We start from the raw sequence: 21036 nt of genomic DNA, 5'->3' as shown, positions 1-21036 counted from the left end.
ACCTATCCTAGGATATTGGTGACCAATCTGTGACTGTGAGGAAGAACTATGACTACCCATTGATCCAGTATGATGTGATGTCGATGCTAACAGCATGTATGGTTGGTGAGTTGGGTAGCTAGGGTATGAAAAGATGTTGTCCACAAAAGATGATCCAGTATGTCCCTGGGGCTGGTACTGGGACTGGGAGTCATAGTTCCCAACGAACTGCTCATATCCATATCCATATACACCTTGAGGTTGTGATGCACTATAATCCGATGACGATGGAGTGGTATGTGCATCAAAAGATGGGGCACGCCAATGCCCACTCGATCCGCCCTCCCTATCACCCATACTCAATCCGCCAACAGAGCTAGATAACTCATCAATATCCATATAAGCAGCAGCCTGTGTTTGCTGACCCCTACGCTTCTTGGTGTATGATAAGGGGGTACGTGAGGGTGCGGGTGCGAGTGCGGCCTTACGTGCATCGTGGTCCGTATCTTGTGTGGCATGATCAAATTATGTTTCTACGGTGAATTGGACTGGCTCTACAGGCGCCGTCTGCTCGCATACCACATAACACTCTTGCATTCCATCAAATGCTTCACCACCACCATCACCATCATCATCACTGCCATCATCATTATCATCACCATCACCATCACTTCCATCAGTTCCAGTCTGAGCCTGAGTCTGATTCCTACCAGTACCCCCTGAGGACCTGGACCAGTAATCATCCTCATTAGCATTGCCACCTGTGGGCTGGAATGGTATGGGTAATGCTTCCCGTGCGTGTATCTCACACTTGTCAGCCATATAGTCATCCATATCAGCACCCATCTCAGAAGCTATCACGGGGTCTGGCCTACCTCCCTCCTGATCCAACACCGGCTCACCTCTATCCCTCACCTAATCGACAATAGGGTCCTCATCATCTGAGTCAACCTGAAAGATGTCGGCAAGGTCAATAGTGCCCTTTTGTCCCTCATGTCCCATGTGTATGTGTTGTAGTTTCGGCCTCAAGTTGTAGTGCACATACACCATGTCAGATAGACGTTCGGAACCCAATCTGTTGCACCTCTTGGAGTGGATGAGCGAAAACGTACTCTAGTTCCTCTCACAGCCAGATGCGGAACATGTTTGGGCAAGGACTTTGATTGCTATTCTCCTTAAAATCTTAGCCGATTCCCCATACAACACCCACCATTCAGCCGTATTACAAGTTTACAAAAGAAAAAAGACGTGTCAAAATTTTCACAACTTTCAACTTTCAATACATATGTAATTTAAAAGAATAAGATATTAAATTGAGTACCTGCATCACCGTGTGCTCTGCCTTGTACTACAGCATCGGTTCCAAAACTCCCCAGTGCATCCCTAAAAACCTTCATCTATACCCATGTGGAAAATTAGTAAAGACTCATTAGCTAATTACTACTTATAATTATATTCCAAATGAATTATAAGACTCACCTCATTGTTGCGTATAGATTGTAGTCTACCATCTGACTCGAACTTTTTTACTAAATGTTTCGCAATATCAATAAGTTGATTATCCAACCTAAGCCTATTATTATATTGATATTTGGGGTTCAATTAGTATGCTGAAAATTGACATATAGAAATGAGATATTATCAAATGCATAGGTAATTAGTAATATAACTAAGTTATGAATTTGTTACATAAACAAAATTACTCACCAGCCTTACGCAATGGATGCATAAGTTGATTCTCCTAACGAGCATTGATAATATCCAAGAAGTGCTTGCTACTACGAGGAGCCACATTGTAGACACTATCCTTCATCAAGTCAATGACAGCATATAGGACTGGCATGGTGGGGCCCTTGAGAACGGAGTCCACTATATGTAGAACTTTAACTACTGGCTCCAAAACCTTCACCACTTTGCCTAGCTTTGTCCAGAATTCCTTAAAGGACATGGTTGCCTGTGCTTCCCTCCCACTTGCGGTATTGGAAACCTTCAATCCAAACCACTTCTGAGAAGCAAACATAGATCTCAGCCCAACCTTCTTTGTTTCAAAGCATTTTTGGGCAATGTAGTTTGTGGCGAATCTAGTGATGTCCGGCCTCACCAAGTCACCCCCACATTTTTCCCTTATTAGATTTAGTGCAAAGGAGTGGTTGTATACAAAGTTGGTGATTTGTCACTTTCCACCACAGTCTTCACCAACTTTAACTTCCTCATATCCTTCAGCATTAGATCAATACAATGGCCCGCACAAGGAGTCCAGAAGAGCCGGTACTTACTGTTATTCATCATTTTTTTACCGGCCTTCTTGAAGTTGCTTCCGTTATCCGTTACAATCTGGACAACATTCTCTATTCCTACATCTTTTTCAACCACTTCTTTCAACAATCTATAAATGTATTTTGCATCCTTTATGTCTTTAGATGCATCCACAGATTTGAGGAAAACTATCCTCCCATCACAATAGACCATAAAATTGATGATGGACTTCTTATAGGCCCAGTCCAACCATCTGCCATTATAGTCACCTCATGTCTCCCACATACTCCTCATTTCACCAATGTACTCATCAATCTCAGACTTCTGTTGAAGTAAATAAACATTCTTTACCTCATATGGGGTGGGCCCCTTGAACCCTGGGCCAGCCTCTGCAATTGTATCAATCATGGTATCATAATGGGGGCTTTGTGCGGTGTTTGCTAGGATGGTATGGTATAGCATCCACTTAGCTATTGACTCTTTCACTAACCCCTTCATATTCTTCCATGCTCCTTTGATTTTTGGTTGAGTGCTTCCCTTCTTTCTATGTAGTTTAGGATTTGATGGTGATGGTGGTACTGGTACCAATAGAGGTGTTGGAGCTGCCTTCATACTTTATGATCTTTTAAAAGGATTCAACAACCCACCAACTCTAGAACCTCCAGATGTGCTTGCTCCTCCACTACCCCCTACTCTCTGTCTTTGCTGATCTTTTCGAAAACTAACTTTACTCCTCGAAATATACTGTTGAAAGTCCCTAGCCTCCTATGGTGTTTGTATATCATCAGGCACATAGATGGGGTCATCACTGTCATCATCATCATCAGAATCATCACCATCATCATCATGGTATTCTCCTTCTCCTCCTCCCATTGAACTCCTCACTGCCTCCTCATGATATTCCCTTACCCTCTGCTTTTCAGCCTTCCTCTTATTCTTTCCCTTCAAACTGTCACCAACTTCCCTAGCTACTTGAGTAGGAACCATATGGCAACCTACAACATCTTTAGATCCTCCAGTCAGATTTTGTTTAAGTCTACTGGACCCACCTCCCAAAAATTGGATGTGACAATAGTTATATTGGGATTTTCTCTTATCCCAATCAATTGTAGTGCCATGTAACCATGCAATGTCACCCCTAGGCTGCTTGGCTGGCCTCTGCTCCCTCTGTTGACTACTTTCCCCTACCTTTTGCTTTCCTTTCGCACGTTGTCTTTCACGATCCGCCATAAAAATACTTGTTTACTACAATATAAGTAAAACAAATGATTAAAAACTTAATGTAGAAGTACTTCAATTGAGACTTTGAGAGTAATAAAACAATTGTATAGCTATTTAATATTTTTCCCTTAACCTTTTTATTTTTCTCATAATTAAAAATAATTTTTTATAAATAATTTTCATATAAATACTAACCTAACACAACAAAACCGAAATGTTTAAACATAATATATATCTAATGCACTTCAATAATATGTAGAAATTACTTTCATATTTTTTCATGATTTTTCAAACCAAAACCTAATATTTTTCCTTATTTATTTTTATTTGAATTTTTAAATATTTTTCTTAATTTTCGAAAATAAAAATAATTATTTATGGGCAGAAAAATATTTTCGACACCGTGAAGCCGTAGATGGGCCGTTGGTGTCTAACATATATTTAATTCATCCCCATCCTATTTATATTACCCCTAATTTTTTCCTATTTTTGTTGTAGGAAAATCAATTTTTAAAATAAAAAAATAAAAAAATATAAAATACATATGTAAAAAAAATTTCGACACCGTGTGGTTGTAGATCAGCCTCCGGTGTCTAACATATATAAATATCATCACCATCCAACAACTCTTGAACATAGTATTTTCAAAAAAAATAGTTTTAGAGGAAAGAAAAATTACCTTAACAGTGAAAAATCTTTCACAATCTTGGTAGGTGGTGTTTCCATTGTGTTTCTGGCGATGATCCGTCGAAAAAGATGAAGAACAAGGTGGAAGATGCTTAGAATCCAAGTTGGAAGAGTGGAAAACAAGAAAATACATCCAAATAGAGCCTCTGCCCAGCTCTCGGTCGAAATATCAACCGTTGGCGGTGAAATATGGGTTTTATAGGGGCCCTTTAATGAGTCATGTGGGGGGAATTGTAATATTTCGGCGATATTTGTCGCCGAAATGGTCCGAAATTTCGCTGAAATATGAACTTTTTTCATTTTGCCATGCCATTTCGTCTTGGTAGGCTTGAAATTACCGAAATTTACCGATATATCGGCGAAATTTCGCAAAATTTTGTACATGATCCTATCCCTGAAGAATCTCTCAAAGTCCATCACAACAGCCTTATGGGTGGAAAATTTGAAATATGAGGATATTTGGCCAAATGATGGTTTGAATCCACCCAAATGTTGAAGTGAATGCTTCACAGTTGACCACCAAGTCTTGATTCAGTAGCAAAATGAGGGACTTTGCCATAAAATTAAGGTTTTGTAGTAGCGCTGGAATTCTCAGGCTAAAAGCGGCAAAATCTCGAAATTGTGCTGAAATGAGCCGAAATTTCATTGAAATCTTACCGAAATGAGTCGAAAGTCTGTCAAAATGGCCAAAAAAATATGGTATGCCTGAAGAGTGAAGAATTTACCCATTTCGTTTTGAGGCTTCTTGAGCCCAAAATATTTTCCGAAATTTTGGTCACTTTCGACTGAAATTTCGAACCATGCTGATGATAGACTTAGTTTGCCTCAATAGTCTCATACTTTCTTGTTGCTACACTATACAATTGTTGTGGTAGTTATTTCGAGCCATCATTTGGTCATTAATTATCATTATTCATTAAAAATATTCAAATTTGAATAGGATTTGGCTCAAAATTTGTGGCATCGAATGACGTTCCAACATTTAATTTTCCATTTCCAATAGCATTTAGTTGCACATTAGACTTTGTGTGCTGTGTTCATGTTTGTAGCACTTTGGTCAGATGGCAGTGAGCATGAACTGCAGTAGATTTACATAATGCTGATTGAAAGAGTCTCATTTGTGGGAAACTTAAAGAGTTATATCATTCAGCATTCACAACGCTATTTCCATACTGTACCCTACTTCTCCACTCCCAAAATAGAAAGATATTTAAGCTGTTGTGCTGGAAGGATTCTGGTTAAATTTTCTGTTGGATAAGAAAGCTTGTTGGGGAGTGATATCCATTAAATATAGTTCAATTTAAAGTGCACAGTTGTCATTTCTTCAGCTCAATTATTTCAATTTTTGTTCTACTCCTACTTATGCAGGTTGCTGAAGTTGATGGTGGATATGGTGCTTCTAGTAACGAGGTTTGGATTGTTCATTACGAATGTCAGGATTTTTAATTCAGGATGGCTCCATTTGTACAGATATTTTAAGTGTGGATTGCAGAACTTACAGAACTTAGTAGTATTTGTAATTTGTATTGGGAGCATCGTGAATTTGAATTTGTTGCAAACTCTGTTTTACCTTTGCCAATTTTATTGATACTTTGATTTAGGAGACATGGCACTATTATGCAACACTGTTTTGGTTGTTTTCTCTTGTGACTTGATACCTGTGAACTGTGCAACCCCTCACATGAAGCTTGATGCTGTGCTCCTGATTTTCTATCATTACATTTACATGATTGTGCATAGACTCATAATTACTGAAATTAATGTAACTGTTAGTTTAATCATCTTTCCTAAATGTTGTTGCAAATTCCGTACTGAGAGAATAACTCAGTTTGGAAGATGTATTCTACATACTTTGGGAGATTTAAATTTGGGGTGAGAAGGGTTATTTGTCAATGCCTTCATATATACTTTTTCCTCTCGGTTTCTAGTACCCCATTTTTTGGGGTAAACTTCTTTTCTATTTCCAATTTTGTCAGTATGCTTTCTTCTTTTTTTTTCCGGACAACTTTATTCATTTATTTCACCCTTTGGGATGTTTTATTGCCCTGAATCATGAATGTATTTTTTTGTTGATAAGATGTGGATAAGTGTTGTAGGACAACCTAGAGGTTTCGGATTTCTAAGACTGAACTACAAGGAAGAGGTAGCTTCTATGAGAAGGTAAAAGTAGCTTCATTGAGAAGTTACTTAACCCCAAGAAAGCAAACTAAATTGGAAAAGTATAGTACCTAGTTGAATTATTTATCCACCCGTGTCTCCTTTTGGATAATCTGCCGTGTTAGAGCGCCTGTATGATAAACATATTGTTTCCTCCCTTTCCTACTAGGTCGGTCTTTTAGAGGAAACGGTTCCAACATGGTATCAGAGCAGGCAGGGGTCACGGTGTTGAGTCTCCCTGGGAGCGGGCAGGTGTTGAATTATTTATCCACCCGTGTCCCCCTTTGGATAGTCCGCCGTGTTAGAGCTTCTGTATGATATATGTATTGTTTCCTCTCTTTCCTACAAGGTCGGCCTTTTAGAGGAAGCGGTTCCAACATACCCTTATGCATGAATGAAAAAAATAACCCAACTTAGTATACCTAATTAAAAATAAGAGTAAATTACACGGACCTCCCCCGTAACTATGCCTAATTCAAGGGACACCCCTGTTTTTGCAAAAACTCCACAGACCTCCCTTATTAGCACAAACTTGGTTACACTCGGCCCCTGCTCGTTAGTGAGCTGCTGTTAACTGATGACGTCATATAGAAAATAAATTTATAATGACTAAATTACCCTTACGTAGAAGTGACATTACCCTTTTGCCCTCTCAAATGACTTGCCCCAAGTAGTGATGTTTCATTACCTACTCTGGTCTCTTCTTCAACCTCTGTAACTGGATCGACCTGGGAGCGATAGTGGGCAGCGTCTTTGCAGATTTGGCTGGAAGAAATGCAACTCCAACTGAAGAAATGCAGCCATGTTGCAGTGAACTCCTTTCACCGTCCAGCTCCCATCTCCAGCTTCATCTGAGACCACCCATCTCTCTCCTTCCCTGCAACCCTGCCCCAGCCCCTTTCCAAATTAGAAAAAACAGGGGAAATAGCTTGAACCCTAGAATCTAACTCCAAATTAGATGGGTAATAGTCTTCGATTTCAGATTCCACTAATTGGTTCCACACTTCGAATCCAGCATATTTGGAGAAAGCTTTCGGACGCTGCAACAAAGAACACACGAGCTTCTCTCTTTTTCCCGTTTTTTTCCACCTCTACAAAACCACAACAGAGCTCTAAACCCCTAAATACCAAACTCAAGATCTCAATTTGCAAAAATAGGGGTGTCCCTTCAATTTCTAATCAACTCTGATGTTAATGTCTTCTCAATTTCGAGATTCTCTATAGTTGAACTGTTTAAGAGCTGAATTGCAGTTTAAAGGTTAGAGATAGAGAGGGATAGGAAGAGAAGGGAGTCACATGCTAGAAGACGAGAGAAGTCTCTGAGAAAGAGCTTCGACCCTCTCTCGTTCATGGGTGTTCACACCCTAAATTGATTTTTTTTTTCAATCTCTTCTTCCCAAACCCTTCTTATGTTCCATTAAATCACCTTTGGATCTTTGAATCCATCTGGATTTCAGAGTAGCAGGGGAAAACGAAAAAGGGTACAAAGAAGCCCAACCCTTCTCTATTGATTATGCTGCTAATCATGGAACCAAGGTGAATTGGGATGAAAGGGATGAAGAACAGGGGTTGGGGGTGGAGGTGGGGCGATGGATTGCACCATCATTGTACCAATACAGCAGTTCCCCGTCATCAATTCCTTCCCTTTCAAATCTCCTGGCCAACGATGAAGATCTCCACTCTCATTTCACTCATTTTCACTCAAGTGAGAGAAGAGAAAACGTGGAGAGGTGGAGAAGGAAGAGGAAGAAGAAGAAGGAAGGAGAAGACCCATTGCTGTCTTCTCCTTGTTCTCTGTGTCTGTAAGCTTCGACATCGACAACTTTAGTTGCGTTTTGGGGAACCTGAGGAGTCGAGACATTTACTTCTGTTGTGCCTTAACGGAATTTGAAGAATGGTTCTGTGAAAACCTTTCCATTCTTACGGGAGGAACGTAATTCTCATCTCTTTCATCCTTCTGATTCTTCTTCTTCTTCAGAATCTTGTGCTAATTCTACAAATTCTGGTGTCACTGCGATTGCATCGTCTTTTATCCATCTAGAGTTAGCAAAGTTGTACGGCATTTGGGTGCTTTCTTTCTTCACTTATGAGAGGGTTTTCTGTTTCAGTGTTGAGGGAAAACGAAGGAAATCAAACCGTGAAATCATATGTGCGTAGGTCAAAGCAAGGAAGAAGAAAGGTTTTAGATGTTTTAAGTGCTTTATGTGTAAGGGTAGTAGGGTCATTTCAGGACTTTTAAGTGTTTTAGGTATTAGGGTAGTAGGGTCATTTCATTATTCAACTTAACAGAGTCTAACGTTCTGGGGTCGCCTGTAGTTTTTAAAGTATCAGGGGTGTCCCTTGAATTAGGCATAGTTACAGGGGAGGTCTGTGTAATTTACTCTAAAAATAATGTCCTTTAGAATTTTGAAAGTACCTTCCAGAAAAAGAAAAATTACAATATAAACCCTAAGAAAATACTGCAAAATCACAATATAAACCCTAAGAAAGCATAATGCAGTTGCATTAGACATTAATCCCGTATGGAGGCCTATGCACAAGCTTGGGAGGCCCATATGGTGCTGGTGGCAGTCCAATGGGCTGAAATTGGCCATTTGGTGGTTATGTTATATGTTGGGCCATCTATTTTTTTGGGGTTTCATTGTAAAGGGCATAATTTATATGCCCTTAAAGTGGGGATAAAGTTACTACTCGGGATTAATAGTTAAGTATAGTGTTTGTATTAGATAAGGATACTTAATAGTTAACTAGATTTTGTTTTAAATTTATTTACTTTATTGATTGTGTTAGTGATTAGGAGTCTTTTTATGAGTCAAACTAAGAATCTTGAAAGGTCTTTATATATATAATACATCCTATCAATTAATGATTATTTGAGTGAAGAATGAATTTTTTTTTTAAAAGAGTTCTGATGCTGTTGTGCAGTGCATACGGGATTGGTATCCCAAACCTGATTTCTTCTCTTCTCTTCTGCTCTTTTCTTCTCCCAAAATGATGGATCTCATCCCTTTTCCCTCCCCTTCCATCGTATGATTTCTTCCCTTAATAGCAGTTGCTTCCTCCATCTCAAATCTGATCGCAGTTTGGATAATTGAGACTACTTGCATCTGGGATCCATAATCTAGATTTGAAGGTTGCATTAATTGGTATTAGAGCCAACCTTGGTAGTAAGCACCATGGATCATACCCTCTTGTTTGCTATCAGCCAACAACTTCAACTCGTGTGAGAAAATTTGCGAACGGTTGAAGCAAATATCGAAGAAACTCGATGACATTGTAAAGAGTTTAAGAACCTAATTCTGATCACATCCTGATCATGTGGGATCTTCATTCTGTAAATTGATCTTCGTCGTTGAGTAATGGGTTGAAGAGCAAGAAGACGCACCACCGATGATGGAAGAACAAGTGGCTTCAGTCATCATTGAAGAACCACCTATGGAGAAGCATACAATAATTGAGATTTTAATTGAACCCGTCAAGTTTGTGCTTTCACATTGCGACTTCAACAATGGATTCCTTTTTGTTGATTTTGTACCGTTGGATGGTGGATTGATCGATGATTTCGTAGGGTAAAGGATGGTTGTTGAACGTGTGTTCAAGATTCTTCCGCTCTACAAAACTCAAGGACATGTTTTTTTTAACAGAGGGGGAATTGATTTAGTTGCATTAGACATTAATGTCATATGGAGGCCCAGAAGGTGCTGGTAGCTTTCTAATGGGCTGAAATTGATCCTTAGGTAGTTATATTAGGTTTTTTCTTTTATTTTTTTGGGTTTCATTGTAATGTGCCTAATTTATAAGCTCATAAAGTGGGGATAAAATTAGTACAAAAGATTGATAGTTAAGTTGTGGTTTAAATTTGGATAATAGTTAAGAGTTCATTTTTGAGTTTATTTACTTTATTGGAGTCCTTTTATGAGTCAATATAGGAAATTTAGAAGGACTTTATACAAGTAAGTAATACATCCCCAACAATTACGGATGATTTGAGTAAATAATTTAAGTTTTTTTAACAGTTTTGGTGCCGCTGAACAATGCATACGGGATTGGTATCCCAAACCTAATTTTTTTCTCTTCTCTTCTCTTGTGCTCTTTTCTCCTTTCTTCTTCCACACGTTCTCTCTCTCTTCTATTTTCGCAATTAGATTGATCTCATCCCTTTTCTCTCCCCTTTCATCGATCTGATTTCTTTCCTTAGCAATGCAGTTGCTTTCTTTATCTCAGATCTGATCACAGATTTTATCATTGGGCCTACTTGTATTTGAATCCATAATCTGATTTCATACTGTATTAATTTGTATCAGAGCCAAACCTGGCAGTAAACACCATCCTACCCTCTTGTTTGGTATCCACCAATAACTTCAACTCATGCAAAAGAACTTGCGAACGGTTGAAGTAAATATTGAAGAACTTGGCGACAATATAAAGAATTTAAAAACCAATTGCTGATCACATCCGATCGTATGGAATCTTCGTTTGATAATTTGATATCTGTCGCTGAGGAATTGGAGGAGTAGCGAGGAGACATACCATTGACGAAGTGGCTTCAGTTATCATCGAAAACCCACCTATGGAGGAATGTACACTGATTATGATTTTGATTGAACCCATCAAGTTTTTTCTTCCATATCAGCAGATTCCTTATTGTTGATTTTGTACCGTAGAATCATTGACTAATCGATGATTTTGTAGTGTCAAGGATGGTTGTTGATTGTGTGTTCAAGATTCTCCCGTTCTACAAAACTCAAGGACAAGTTGTTTTTTTGAGAGAAGGAGGAATCAAAGCAGTTGCATTAGACATTACTCTAGTATGGAGCCCTATGCACAAGCTTGGGAGGCTCATAAGGTGTTGGTGGTAGTCTAATGTCCTGAAATTGATATTTGGATAGTCATATCATAGGCTGGACCTTCTATTTTTTTTGGCGGTTGTATTGTAATGGGCCTAATTTATAAGCCCATATAATGGGGATAAGGTTAGTACATGGGATGGGATAGTAGTTATGTATTTGGTTAGATTAGGGTGCTTTATATTTAGGTAGAGTTTTGTTTTGAGTTTGTTTACTTTGAGTGTGTTAGAGTAATTAGGAGTCCTGTTATGAATCAATCTAGGAATTTTGGAAGGTATTTATGTGGAATACACTCACCATCAATTAAGGATGATTTGACTAAAGAATGAGTTTTTTTTTTTAGAGTTTTGGTGTTGAGTAGTGCATATGGAATTGGTATTCTAAACCTGATTTCTTTTCTTCTCTTCTCTTCTTCCTCCCATGAAGATCGATCTCAACTCATTTCTCTCTCCTTCCATCGATCTGATTTCTTCCTTGACGTTGCAGTACCGTCATCTTAGATCTGATCACAGATTTTACATTGGGCCTGCTAGCCTCTTAGATCCATAATCTGGAAGTTTAGATTGCATTAAATACATCCAAACCTCAATTTTCAACAGGTGAAAGCAACCCAAAAGTTAAATCAATTCTCTTACCAGTCTGGTTCATGATCATTGAGTCGTTCATATATTCATGAAGAAATATGATAGAGATTGTTTTCCGATATCTATTGTTTAAAAAATAGAAATCTGGAGCCTAGAATCAGCTAGCCTCAATATTCTGTCTGATGAACTTCACTTATATTATGGATTTATGGCAAGAATTAAGATATCATTTTGTAATTGACCATTTCAGTCCTATTGTAGTGTTTCTATAGGTAAACAATGCTAGAGAAGTTGGAAAAATTTCTAATTGAAGTATCAATTTGTGTCATAGTTGTCACAATGACTAGGCGACTCATGCAGAATATGACTATATGTAATATAGCAATGATAATTTTTTATAGTTATGCTTATCTGCAACATAGAAGCCATATCAATGCAATATGATATTATTATGCTAGTAATGCCCTAATATGAGAAAACCAACATTTAATAAACAAAGCATTGATATAATATCAGCATATCCTTTGTATATTCCCCCCCTCTCTCTTTTCCTCATTTTGGTAATATATTATTTATCCACCAAAAAAAAAAATATCAGCATATCCTTCAAAAAAACTGGGCTGGGCTTCTTTCCTCTTACTTTCATTTTTCTTTTTATTTTCCATATTTTCATGTCATTTTCCATTTTTCATTTCTCATCTCATTCCCCATCCCTCTTTCCCCATCTCTTCATTCCCCGCTTTTTAGTTTAGACCTCAGTTTCCCCTACTTTGGTTTTGTTGGATCCATGTAGCCGACCCCATTAAGTTTGGATAAGGCTGAGTTTGTTGTTGATATTCTTCAAAAAAAAAAAAAAAAAAAAAAAAAAAAACAAAACAATAAACATAAATCAATGTAAACTCGTGCAGTGTCAACGAGCCGTGCTGTCACCTTGGACCCAAAAAAGTGGCTGGATGCCTAGGCGACACTTTGACAACTATGATTTGTATCTTGTGTATCTGCATTATGAATAAACGGCGCTAGCCAATGCATAAAATAAAAGTTTCCAAGTTTCAAACAGATTAGCAGGAATATTATACTTTTCCCACCCAGTTGAAAATTACTGTTTATTGAAACTGTAGGTGATCCTCTGATAGAATCGAAGGGATGTGGGATTCGGTTCTCTTGCTCTCTTGGCAATGTTCATGTTTGCGTTTTAAATTTTTTTTTGATTATTCATTGTCGAGGATGTTGAACATGGGTTTCCATTCCAATGTGAGGGGTAGGGATTGATCAACTTGATTAAATGGAGATTATTGTGAAATGACTCAGATTAGATTAACCCCTGGAAGTAAACAGGAATGGTATTTTTGCAACAGCTTGTTGTCTAGGAAAATGAAAGGCTGATGCTTGACCATTCTTTCTATATTCTGCATGCTTTTGGGGTGCGATTTTATGCCATTAGTCAGCAGCATCAATTCTCATCCACTGTTCACTGGAAAATAGGGATTGTTCGTTTTGGATTTAAATCAGGGAGTAAATGAGGATTGGGAACTACATTCTCCTTCCTCAACGGTTGAAGAAGACACTAATAGATGCCCTTATAAGCAATAGTCAGGAGTTTGGATGCAAAAGTTATGTACAAGTTGTATGCCCCATCCAATGTACAATAGCCATCTTGAATCATTTGGCTTCCAACTTCTTGTTGTCTGTTGCCATACATTGTTGTGGCCCTTACTTGACAGCTCATGCCTTTAGGATAAACAGTTATAACATGGTGTCAGAGCCAGGAGGTTGGGTGTTCGATCCCTGGTATGTGCGAGGGGTTTATGTTGTGTTGTTGTGCCCCTATGCCTTGTACCCCCTTCTACCCTTGGTGCCACATGATGGTGCCACCACATGATGGTGTTACGTGCAGAGCCATTTGTGTTTGTGTGGGCTTCACGTGCAGGGAGTTGTTGTGTGTTGATATACATTGTTATGGCCCGTACTGGACTGCTCAAGCTTTTAGGATAAACGGTTGTAACACCATAACACAAAAGTGTATGCATGTGCTTGGTTAGTGAACCCAAAACAATAACAACATATTACTAATAATTACCAACTAATTAGGTTGGTTATGTCCCAGAAATTTATTAAACAATAACCTTGTAGGAGGGGGCTAGCCTAATATATGGGCTTTTCCATATTTGTGATAGGAACAGTGCTAAAGCTATTTTGTTCGGGGAAAAGTTCTCTGAGCTGACCACGGAGTGTACGATAGTACCCTCTCTATCTCTGTCCTCCTCACCTCTCCGCCCCCTATCTTTGAAACGCTAGGTGTGCTCCTTTATGCTTCTTGCTCCGAGAACCTTCTCCATTTTTATTTCAAGGATGAAGGAAATTTGATTGATAAGAAAGAGAGTGGCTGAATGTATATTTGAGTATGACAAATACAGATGTGACCGAGCTTTCTTTGGGTGAATGGGTGGTTGAAACCGGAACTTAAAATAAAAAGAAACATCAACTTATCTCGGTTGGTTATCCGTTAATAAATTCACACCACTTATTTATTTGCTGTAGGGTTTCCAAAACCTACGGAAAAGGTTGCTCCATTTGTCACCAAGTGGTAATGGGTTCGAGTCTGGAAACAGCCTCTCTGCGTAAGCAAAGGTAAGGCTGCGTACATTATGACCATCCCCAGACACCGCTGTTTGAGTTAAAATAAAACCGCAAGCGTACGGGTCAATCGTAGCTACGGGTCGAACACGAGGAGATATACACCACTCTATTTAACTAACTTAAAAGTAATGCAAAGTGAACCAAATTAAAGTGTTAAATTAAACTAATTAAACTAAAGAAAATCAATGCATCCTAACTCATAAGCATCTAACAAAATTAAGAGATTAAATCGGCGTCCTAATACATGAGCATCTAACCTATCAAACTAAAGCGAATTGAAAGGAATAAAAATGCAGCCACACATACTAACCACATAAAAAGAAATAAGGGAATAAAAATGCATCCATAAACCACAACCATATAAAATTAAAATAAAAGAAATAGAGGGGGAAGAAGAAGAAGATAGAGAGAGATAGAGGAGATGGAGAATGAGATTGAGAGTTTAGATAGTAAAACCTGGATGTGCTTGCATGAATGTAATTGAAAAGCTTGAATACTTGCATAAACTTACCATGGCCTCCTCTTCTAAATCTTCAAGTCTTGTCATCAGCTCAAGAACTTAGACTAGAAGGCTTAAAACCTAAACTAGAATTAAGAAGTTACAACCCAATTGAAGACTTAAATTAAAATTAAAGCATAAACTAAACCTATTATAACCATCAACTAAAAATCATAAAAGCAAACTAGAACTTAGAAAAGCCAAAAATCACAAATTAGAAGGAGAAGAAGAGAAGAAATTTCACTAAGTGAATGAGCAATTTTTACAAGAGAGGTAGGGGGTATTTATAGGTGGAAGAGAGGAGAAGAGAGAAGATGGAAGTGTAGGAGAAATATTCCCTAAGAAAAGAGAATTTTCTCTTCTCTTTCCTCTTTTACAATTCCTTGAATCCTAAGAAAAAAAATAGAAAGAAGAAGAAGAGAAGATTGTTTACATAGACCTTCTATTTCTAGAAAAGTAAACTTTCAATTCTAACAAGTGCTTCCTTTTCTTTGTAGATATCTTCTCCAAGCAATAAAATCAAAGCATCTTTGATTTTTCAACCTTTCATAGATGAGAAAATATAAATCTATCCCAAGTAGAATTCCAGAAGTGCCCTTGAGAAGTTGGAGGAGAGAGAGAGTAAGGGTGCTGACTAGGATTCCTTCAAGAATAAAAAAAATACCCATTCTGTCCTTCAGAAAACGTGGAGCATGGGGTGCTTATATAGGCCTCACCATTGTGTTCCTTGCGAAAAATCACCCAAAATAGACCCAAATTTCGTCCAATTCGGAGTTGGGGAGCCCAAGATATCTCAAGTTGAAGTTGGACTGCCCAGAGCCTTCCAAATGGAATCTTTCGGGTACAGTAAAGTAACTTCTGATAATTGCGTTAAGGCCCCTGGAATCCGAACTTCTGCTTCACTTTGTCCCCGTCCGACTGTCAATAATTATAAATAAACCCCTGCAGACCATTTTCGCACGTCGTTATGGAAACGGCCATAACTTCTTCGTTTCAACTCGGAATCAAGTGCCGTTTGAACCGTTGCGAAGCTGACTCGATGGGCTATGCATCCATACTATTAACACCTCTAGAAAGCTTATAAACATCTCCTTAGCATCATCTCCTCCATTTTCACAATAATTCACCTAAACCCTGAAAAGCACAAGAAAGCACCGAGTAACTCTGTCCAATGTGGTAAAATGTATGCTTTATGCCCTAAGATTTCACACATAAATGTGCTCATCAACCGCAGTGGTAGGAGCCTCGTGCACTGGGTATGCCCCTACTAGGGTTTCCAAAACCTTGAAATTTCATTGTTGGAGTGGTCCATGGGCCCTCTCAGTTTTACCAGCTTCTAGAATTATTTTGAAATATATTGCTGTTCCTTTATTTTACCTCCTGGAACGTCATTAGAGATCATTCTCCATGCCCCTACTAGGATTTCCAAAACCTTGAATATTCATTGTTGCAGTGGTCCATGGGCCCTCTCAGTTTGGCCATCTTCTAGAATTATTTTGAAATATATTGCCATTCCTTTATTATACCTCTTGGCAGGTCATTAGAGATCATTATCCATTAAATCAATGGTTGATAATTCAGGTTCAAATGTTGGCTGAATAAAATATAACTAATATTTAGCTGGGATGTGGGTATCCATTCAGCATCCAATGATCCCATGAAGTATCTCCAAAGCATCAGAGCTATCTCAGAATGAATGAATAATTATCTGTCATCTCCCTATAGCAGTAGCACAATTGCAGTCTGGTTCAAAGTTTCTTTTTTGAAACAAATCTATTCTCAAAGCTTTGATAGAGGGACTTTCAAAAAAGGAACAAAAAATGTTATTCAAGTATTAGATATCAGTTCCTCTATTTAGCTTACATTTTTCTTAGTTGTTGATGACATACCCTTTTTCTGATTTTTTTTCCTGTGTATATTTAATTGATGTGCTTGCTATTGTTTAGTTGAGAATTTTTTCTTATCTAGGCTCATATGTTTTTGAAATTATTGCCCTTGAAATTTTTCCTGAGGAATTCTACAGTAATATCTGCTATGCTTATATTGGAATTATTTCCATATGTTTATCATATACTTTGTGTCACTTAGAGCTCTCTTTCTTGTTCAAATTTCCATCAGGATGTTGTATATGTTTGTGAAATTGATAAATTTCTCTGATTTCTTTTCCTGTGCAAAATGATTTTGTTAGATGATGATGGACCTGCACAAAGCGAAAGAAGAGGTTGAAAAACTGAAAGAGGAGGCTCAAGCTAATAAGGATCACATGCTACAGGTTTTTTTGCACCTTGGAACAGGCTTATTAGTTTACTCTTTAGCACTTGGTAAAAATTATATGTCCGACTCTCAATTCTTGGCAGTATAAAAATATCGCACAAGTGAATGAAGCCGCATTGAAACAAATGGAGTCAGCTCATGAAAAGTTCAAGGATGAGGTAATTTACTTGTATATTATGTTTTTTTCGATGCTATTTTCCCAACATTTCTATGTTTAGGTCATCTTGTTGGATATGTAACCCCACTATTTTCCCCCTTTCTTGGTCATATCGTGTTATTATAGTCAGACAGATTGAAGAAGTCACTGGAAGCTGAACTTCTTTTGCTTAGAGAAAGAGTCTCGGAACTCGAAAGTGATTCTATATCAAAGTCCAAAGACGCTGCTTCTGTAGTTGCTGTGAAGGAAGTGGCTCTGGATTCTGCTTTATCTGAAATCAGCAGTGTGAAGGAAGCAATTTCTGTGAAACAGTGAGGCTATTTCAGTAACTTTTGGTGCTACTTTTCTGTAAATGTCTTGTGTTTGTTGCATTGAGTTTCTCATGTTGTTTCTCTTATATTAGGTCTCAAATTACGGGGATGGAAATCCAAATGTCTTCATTGAAAGAAGATTTGGAGAAGGCTCTCCAACGATGGCACACTACTCAAAAGAATTATGAAAGACAGGTTGGAATAGTTGTTGAGCAACTGTGCTCCCTATGTGATATTAAGTCCTTTTTTTTTTCTTCTGGGTAATAGATCTTTTATCAAGTGCAGCAAAACATCATGACAAGCATACAAGTTACCACTACTAGAGTCGAACTCAGACTGAACCTACTGAACTGCCTCAGACCCTGTTCAAAATATGGAAGAACCTTTACAAAAATTATAAACCTAATCTAGGCGACTATTCCAGGTCTCTATCATCAAACTGTAGGGAGAGAATGCCCCATTGCCGATCACCAATGGTGTCTGACTTCATCCAAGAGACCACTTGAGCTGCATTAATATGCACCTCCAGGTGATGTTAATTGCCCTTGCTTGTGGAAGTCATAGTTATCAAGGCGTCGCCTAAGCAATGCCTAGGCGTCCAGGCTCCTTGGTAGCCTTGAGCGCCTAGGCGGACGCTTTGGTCCGCTGTATTGGTGCCGACTTGATTTTGGACCCTCTCCAATGCCTTGTCGCCTTGATAACTGTTGGTTGAATCGAGGGTCAGAAAGAGGAAATAAAATAATAGAATTGCTTGTATTAATGAGAGAAAGGCCCCCTCTATTTATAATAGAGGGGAAGTTACAACTTATATAAGCTAGGCGATGTGGGACTAAACCCACATAGCCAACTAAACACTTAATAACTTAAAATTAACCCCAAAAGGACCAGAATACCCCCACGATATTCTGGTGTACATTATTCTAACACTCCCCCTCACGCTGGATTATACAAATATGAAAGAAGGAAGATCCAGCGTGGACTAAAGAAAAACTCTCTCCATAACAATGCTAACACTCCCCCTCAAGTTGGCGCATACAAGGTACTAATGCCCAACTTGAATGAAAAATGGGAAAAATAAGTTGTAGCAGAATCTAGCTCCAAAAGGAATGCAGCTCCCAAATAGTCCTTCAAAAACTTGAAAAAAATAGACCTTCAAACTTGGGCAGACTTGATCAATTGTTACCAATCTTCAACAATTGTCCAGGGATGAATCTTTGACTGATAATCTTGAAGGTAAGTAACTAGGGCAGCAAGCAGATGAGTTAAGCAGCAATAAAGATCAAGTAGCGGAAACAACCAAACTGTAGAACCTCATATGGGCAGGCAATAACCAAACATCTTCAAAACTTTTAAGGGCCAACCTCCCCCTTATAACAAACTTTAACCTAATAACAAAGTAGATACCCATTGGCAATGGTGAAATCTCTGACCTTCTATGTTTTGCACAAAGTGTTCCTGCATGTTCTGCTCTCTGCAATGGCTGTAGGTATACTGTATATAATCCCCCCCCTCACGTGTAGTGCACGTGGACATAAGAGAGATTAGGTTAGAGATAGGGCAAAACATAACATTCTAGAATGGTTCAGTGGCTGCCTAGTGTAATGGGAAAAAGAAGAAATGGTAAAGAAGAGAATACCATTAACTTCCAAGGGTGTTATGGGTAATGCCAAAGGTATGTTTTGGGAGGTGGAGAAGGAAAAACAGCAGTGGGATAATGGAGTAGGATTAACTTGGGTAACATAGAAAGCTCCAACTTTCTTCCATCAATCAAACAAACACTTTGAATGGAAACCCCTGCAGGGGAGAAACTCCTAACCCCAATATTCAGATCTGAAAAAGATGCAAATCTGATTCGAAGTAAGGAAATGCTCCAATTGTCAAGGCTTGTTCAATCTTCAAACAGGGAGGAGCAATTGTGCAAAAGTTTTCATGGTAGAAACTCCCACATACTAGACAATACTAAGAAGATATCCGGACAGCAATGAATGGAAGTAGCCTCAACAAAACTGGATCAGATCTGAATCTGTAACAATGCTAGTACGCAGGCTCCAAAGTATGCCGGATATTAACCAGAAAAGCTTCACATAATTGAATAGGTTCGTAGGTGCAACCAAAAAATTCGTGGAACACACTGTGGTAATCCCAAATAGGTTGATCTCCAGGGTAGTAGATTCGAGTCTTCAATAACGAGAGAAATTCGATCTCCAATAAGAGGAAACACAGTCACAATTATAGGGCAGCAGTATTCCACATGAAGGCAGCAATAACACATCAACCAGTCATGCTTACAGAAGCCAATCAATAACACCAGCTAGGTAGGTAGTGAAGCTCATAATAACCAGCCAAATAAGATAAATAACCAGACAAATCCATAGGTAGTTGAAGCAGCCAGCCATATAGGAACAAGAAAAACAACTTGATAATTGAAGAAATCAAGTCAACAGAATGAACTGGAATTTTTTTACTAAAAAACCTGATGTAAGATGCTGAATAATGGGCTGTATACTCCTCTGATGTTGATAAAACTCTCCTCAAAAAATTAGCAACTGTGGACTGCCCTACCCCTTAGATCGATTATAGCCAGGGTTTTGTAAAAAACCCTGAAAGTGAATATCGATTGTAGGGAAGGGGTCTTCAACAAAGGTGAGGCTGATATGTCTAAGGTACTTGCCTATTGTAATACTTGCTGACCAAAAACTGCTGGAATGGATCTCCAGTTCGAATGACCAATCTCCTTGGTAATGGAGACTTGATCTTCACATGGGAGAAATACCTAAAAATCGCAGATAATGAGAGCAGCAGCTATCTTGGGCAGTAGACCTTCTTCAAGCCATAAATAGTTGAAGTAGAATGTCCTTCGTGATGGTAGAAACACCAACAAAAAAAAAATTCCAAATAGCAGCAAACAACCCTAACCCAAAATCGATATGGGCAGGGTTTTGAAAAAAACCCTGAAAAGAAGGATCGATTGGGGTTAGGGGTCTTCAAATTCTTGGAAAGAAGCAAAAACTGAGGTCGAGTGTTTTCTGTAGGTTGAGTAATCATCCCTAAAAAAAAAGGCAGCAAGAATTCAAACCTGCACCCCTAAGGTCGATTTCAATTAGGGTTTATACAGGGAACCATAAAAGGCAGGGTGAGAAGATTTTGCTGTAGGGACAGATACAGCCATCAGATTGTGTTCAAACTGAGGTCGATTAGGGCTTGGATCAGGTGGGAAATATCCATGAAATATTGGCTGCATCTGACAAAGGAAACTCCAACATCGATTGGAGTCAGGGTTTTGAAAGACCCTGACAAGGTGAAATCGATTTGGGGATCTAGGCTGGAAAAAATAATAATTGATGGAGAAAAAGAAAAGAGGGAAGTTAGGTGTAGGAATAGGGTAACATAGGGCTGGAAAAAGGCTGCATAGGGTGTTCCTCTA

General features: G+C 38.5%; 1 protein-coding gene across 2 annotated transcripts in view; it reads left to right on the top strand.

Annotated features, from left to right (window-relative positions):
* Positions 1–21036, top strand: part of LOC122639508 (nuclear-pore anchor) — a 113243-nt gene that overhangs the window by 60920 nt on the left and 31287 nt on the right. For both annotated transcript variants that reach the window (XM_043832373.1, XM_043832372.1), the window contains exons 28-32: positions 5512–5553; positions 17059–17142; positions 17228–17302; positions 17428–17612; positions 17705–17807. In XM_043832373.1, the coding sequence (XP_043688308.1) occupies positions 5512–5553; positions 17059–17142; positions 17228–17302; positions 17428–17612; positions 17705–17807 (489 nt within the window). The remainder of the gene's footprint in view (positions 1–5511; positions 5554–17058; positions 17143–17227; positions 17303–17427; positions 17613–17704; positions 17808–21036) is intronic.

Source organism: Telopea speciosissima, chromosome 9 (genome assembly GCF_018873765.1).
Source record: "Telopea speciosissima isolate NSW1024214 ecotype Mountain lineage chromosome 9, Tspe_v1, whole genome shotgun sequence".
Lineage (NCBI taxonomy): Eukaryota > Viridiplantae > Streptophyta > Magnoliopsida > Proteales > Proteaceae > Telopea > Telopea speciosissima.
This window is presented reverse-complemented; position numbering and strand designations above follow the sequence as displayed.